The sequence below is a fragment of the Bicyclus anynana genome, chromosome 27, assembly GCF_947172395.1.
Source record: "Bicyclus anynana chromosome 27, ilBicAnyn1.1, whole genome shotgun sequence".
NCBI classification, from domain to species: domain Eukaryota; kingdom Metazoa; phylum Arthropoda; class Insecta; order Lepidoptera; family Nymphalidae; genus Bicyclus; species Bicyclus anynana.
The window spans coordinates 7521709-7526815 of record NC_069109.1 but is presented as its reverse complement, the minus strand read 5'-3'; the positions used below and the strand labels follow the sequence as shown (position 1 = coordinate 7526815).

At 41.7% G+C, this 5107-nt stretch overlaps 1 protein-coding gene across 1 annotated transcript; it reads left to right on the top strand.

Annotated features, from left to right (window-relative positions):
* The first annotated feature begins 1548 nt into the window (after positions 1 to 1548).
* Positions 1549 to 3677, top strand: LOC128199680 (uncharacterized). The gene has a single exon (XM_052890221.1). The coding sequence runs from the start codon at positions 1606 to 1608 to the stop codon at positions 3091 to 3093; it is 1488 nt and encodes a 495-aa protein (XP_052746181.1). The 5' UTR covers positions 1549 to 1605; the 3' UTR covers positions 3094 to 3677.
* Positions 3678 to 5107: the final 1430 nt, after the last annotated feature.

Sequence of the window (5107 nt, the reverse complement as noted above, 5' to 3'; positions counted from 1 at the left end):
GTTTTACGCCCTGTTGGCATTTTAATGTTTGCATATCTAAGTAACTTAATTAATAAATCACTACGGAAAGAAGGGTTGGGCGTTGAAGTAGTTCAATAAAAAAAAAAAAAAAATACATAACTAAATTAATGAAAAAAAATAAAAAAAAAAAAAAAAAAACAAAATGGAAAAAAAAAAAGAAAAAAAAAAAAAAGAAAAGGGAAAAAAAAAAAAAAAAAAAAAAAAAACAATAAAAGGCTTCACTCTGTCCTTCCTTAACCATAGCTTAACCATTGCTGTTACTATTACCTACCCGACTGTGTATAACTAGTGTGTAACCAGACTTAATCACTAATTTAACTTCAATCTATAGCATTGTAATTTTTGTATAATAATTCATTTGTAAATACCTTTTCCACTCACGTTCTTATCAATTATTTCACTAGTGTACATATGCTGATTTCATTGTAAAGACCATTTTTGTTCATGTGTTCATGTGTTCATTTGTACATTTTAATTAATGAATAATTTTAATTATATTACCATTTAAAATTTTAATAATTTTTACAATGTATCTTACCGTGTCATGTGTTCATTTAAATGATTCTATAATCAACTAATATGTAGATAATTATCTTTTAGCCTTATTTTATTTATAGTTCTATTATATACGTATATGTGTGTATTTGTATATGTATATATGGGTATATATATATATATATATGTATGTGTGAGTATATGTATATGTATAAATGTAAATATATATATTTATTCATATAATAATATATATATTATACTCTATTTATTATAACATAATCATCCTACCGTAATATTCTATTAATTATATCTTATTTTTATTTAGCACATATAATTATATTATTATTAATACAGTTTATCAGTCATCCATTCCACTTATACTTATAACGTAATTCTCCACACTTATTTCATTCACCCATCTGACACATTTTGCAACATCTCGGAGTATCCCATTAGCACTGAGGTGTTGCAATAACACCACCCACTCCGTTGGTTTTTTTTAGTGGGTATTCCAGTCGCTTCACGGCTGGCGAGTCCCACATACCCGCCCTGAAATAAGACAGTAATCCTGTCTTATTTCAGGACGGGATGCGTAAATGCATTTTTCTGACCAACGTTAAAAAAAAAAAAAAAAACCTAACCTAACCTAACCTAACCTAACCTAACCTAACCTAACCTAACCTAACCTAACCTAACCTAACCTAACCATTGCACCGATTTCGTCTCCAGTAGCTACGCCGCGCCGTTTGCGCGGTCGTTCTTTGGTCTTTGCGCGGTTTGCGAGCGTTTTGACGGCTAACCCAGATCGAAGAGTCGGTCTTTTTTGAGATATTTCATCCCACCGAAGTCCGATCGTTTTGATCTTGGTGTTGAACTGTGGCGCTCGCCGGCCTGCGTCTAACGCGCCCCCAAACTCGGCAATCGCTCCAGCGGTTCCCGAGATATTCGTCAAAAACTCGATTTCCGGGACCTTCCACCACGCCCTTTTCTCTTATATGAGGGTGTAGGGCATGAGCAATACCTTAAAGAGAACCCTTTTTCATAATATTTTTATTTCTTTATTCTATGTGTGTAGTCTTTTAGGTCATAATGTCGTCGTCTGATGGCAATACAAATCTACCCCCCACCCCACCCCCAGCTACTGTACTGGTGACAAATACAGAACTGCTTGTAAACGAAACCAGCACCTCTTCTGTAGCCCCGATATGTGAGACGGGGGTCCAACTGACTTCTTCACAGGGCGCACCGCGACGTAATCAACGCGTACCCCCCTCTTATCTGCCCCCTGACCTTCCAGCGACAGCTGCCGAAGTCAAAGACTTGGGCTCTTTAGTTAGGGTGGTAAACTTATTATCATCCATCTCCACTAAAGCTATTCAGGAGGGACGCAGTGTCACCGCCTCCAACAAAAGACTTGTTATCCTCGCGATCGACGAAACGCGTAAGGCCATTGCAAAATATGAACAATTGGTGTCAGACAATACAACGACATCTTTGACACCCCCTGGCCCTTCGCAGTCTCTTAACTCAACTTGTCCACCCCCCAATCCCATAGGCAGCTTAACTGCTACTACTTGTATATCTCCAAGTGACGACCTTAGGAAGGAACTGAATACATGTATTAAAGAGGTCAGAAAGTTGCGCGGTGATCTCGCTTCAGCAAACGCTACTGTTCTCTCCCCCTCGTACACTACTACGCTATCGTATGCGCAAATGGCGAAACGCAAGAACGTACAACTCCAGTGCAGAGACAACAATACTGCGATGCAGCCACACTCACAGCCAGTACCCCCTTCAACGAAACCGGCTTTAGTAATATCGACTAAGAATCCTGTAGGCACGCGGCAAGAAGCAGTTGAAGCCTTTAGGAAGAGCATAAGTTTCCGGGAGGCCAAATACGCGCCTTCTAAAGTGACCCCACTTTCAAAAAATAAACTTCGAGTCGAATTTGACTCGCCTCAAGACTGCGACGATGCCTTAAGGCGATTACGCAACTCATCGTCGGCTCAAGTCACGGCGGAACCGGTCAAAAAACTCAAGCCAATGATTATCCTCAAGGGCATTTCTGAGGACTTGCCTGTGGAGGATTTAGTGGAGGTCATCCTAGAACAAAATGTTGAATTAGAGAAGTGTACTAAAGACGAAATGTCCCTTAAATTTAAACGCAACAATCGAAACAGCAAATTATACAACGCCGTTTTCGTGGTTAGTCCGCAGCTGTTCCGAGCTGCGATGCCTCTGGGCAGAATTCGCGTGGACCACCAAAGAGTCCACGTGGAAGAGTTCTCTCCATTTTTACAATGCCACAAGTGTCTGCAGTTTGGACACGTAAATAAGCACTGCAGGTCGGAGCAAACGCGCTGCGCTCACTGCGCAGATACCACACACATTGCAGCTGATTGTCCTACCAAGGAAGACAAACATGTGCCCCCTAAATGCTTTAACTGTTCGACTCACAATTCTAAATTTCCAAATAAACTTAACGTTGTGCACTTGGCTACCTCACTCGTCTGTCCTATTTTACGCAACATCAGAGATAAAGTAAATGACACAATCGATTATGGATCTACACAATAAACTGCATATTATACAGTGCAACACTGACAGATCACATCACAGCTTCAACGAATTTATAACATACTTCATTTCTAGTAAACACACAATAGCATTCATATCCGAGCCATACACAGGGGCCCGCAACGAAGTCAAAGCCTCACAAGGTCTAAATATTTATCAATTCCCCAGCAAAGGACGAGTAAAAGCTTGCATCATCACCAAACCCACTGTACCCTGCATCGGCCTATCACAGTTTTCTTCTCCTAACCTGTGTGTAGTTCGGGTGCAGACGGGACACAAACACATTCATCTCGCATCTACGTATATAGAACCTGATAATGACACCCACGACTCACTCAAACTTATAGACAATTTCCTTATACATACTTCCGACACTCATTGCATTCTTGGCGGGGACTTTAATGGATGGCATGCTCTATGGGGGAGCCCTACCTCAAATCGACGCGGATGCGACGTAGTTGACATGGCTCATGCTGCAGATCTATTTGTATGCAATGTTGGCGACACGCCCACCTTCGAAACGGTTACGCATGGCCGTGAGCGCTCCTCCATCATAGATTTAACGTTTGCATCAGCTGCTATACACCATCATATAACGGAATGGCAAGTTAACATCGATGCATGCCCTTCTTCGAAGTACAATGCGGTTGACCTCACATATACATATACTCACTCCCACACACAAACACAACGTTTTACAAACACATCCACCTACCGATACAAAAGCAACAAAGCACAATGGGCGGTCTTTAAAAGTTCCCTTCACACTCAATTCACAAATAATAACATACTTGATGTAGACATAAACACACTCGACAACCAAAAACTGGAAAATTTCATCGACACAATCACAGACACAATACACGTAGCCTGCGAGGAATCTATGCCCATCAAATCTCCTGGTCATAAATGCACACCGCTATGGTGGTCTGAATTGTTAGAGAACCGTAAGAAAGAGGTGATTCACGCACATCGTCAGCTGCATCTAGCTAAAAAACGCGGCGAACCAACTGACACCTTGGCCACTGCGCTTCGATCTCTTAAAGCTACATATGCCGAAGATCTCAAGAGTGCTTCAACATCAGGGTTTAAAGACTTCTGTCAATTGCAGACGAAGGAGAATGTTTGGTCGTTAACAAACCGTCTACTCAAAGATAGTGCACCACGACGCCCTCCCGCCACTCTTAAAATCGACGGCGCATATACTACTAATACTCAGGACACTGCTAGGGCATTACTCAATCACTTTTACCCCGATGACATCCCAGACTCGGAATCCAGACATCATGACTTGAGAGCCCACTTTAATGACCTCCCTGAAACCTTTGACGACTCCCTTTTCACTTCAGAGGAAGTTTTGGAGATTCTCAAAAATATGAATCCAAAGCGCGCACCAGGACTCGATGGTCTCACAGCAGACATATGTTTGGAGTTCTCTTTGTCTTACCCCAGGCTAATCACAGATATCTTGAACCGTTGCCTTGTTCTTCAGCACTTTCCTCGGAGGTGGAAGGAGGCATACGTTAAAATCATTCCCAAACCCAATAAAACTGACCACACTGAACTTAACTCATACAGACCCATCGGCCTGTTGCCTGTTTTTGGTAAGCTCCTGGAAAAGCTCTTTATTGGTAGGGTAACGCACGCTGCAGACAGAGTCGGGAAGCTTAACGACAGGCAGTACGGTTTTCGTCCACAGACTAATACTACGGCTGCTATCAGTGATGCTATTAGAACCTTTCAACAGGATAAGGCCAATAAACAAATGACAATAGCTATCTCACTTGACATTAAATCTGCCTTTGATAACGCCTGGTGGCCTGCACTGTTCCATAGACTTAGACAGATTGACTGCCCCAGTAATATTTACAGGCTTATTCACCAATACACTCAGGGCAGAACAGTCACACTAGATTATGCTGGCTCCAGGGTTTCAAAGGTTATGACTAAAGGATGTATACAGGGGTCAGCATGTGGCCCAATCCTCTGGAACGTCGTACTTGATGAGCTCCTG

Excerpts from the sequence above, each read along its gene's own strand:
- LOC128199680 (XM_052890221.1), top strand. The coding sequence starts at position 1,606 with ATGTCGTCGTCTGATGGCAATACAAATCTACCCCCCACCCCACCCCCA.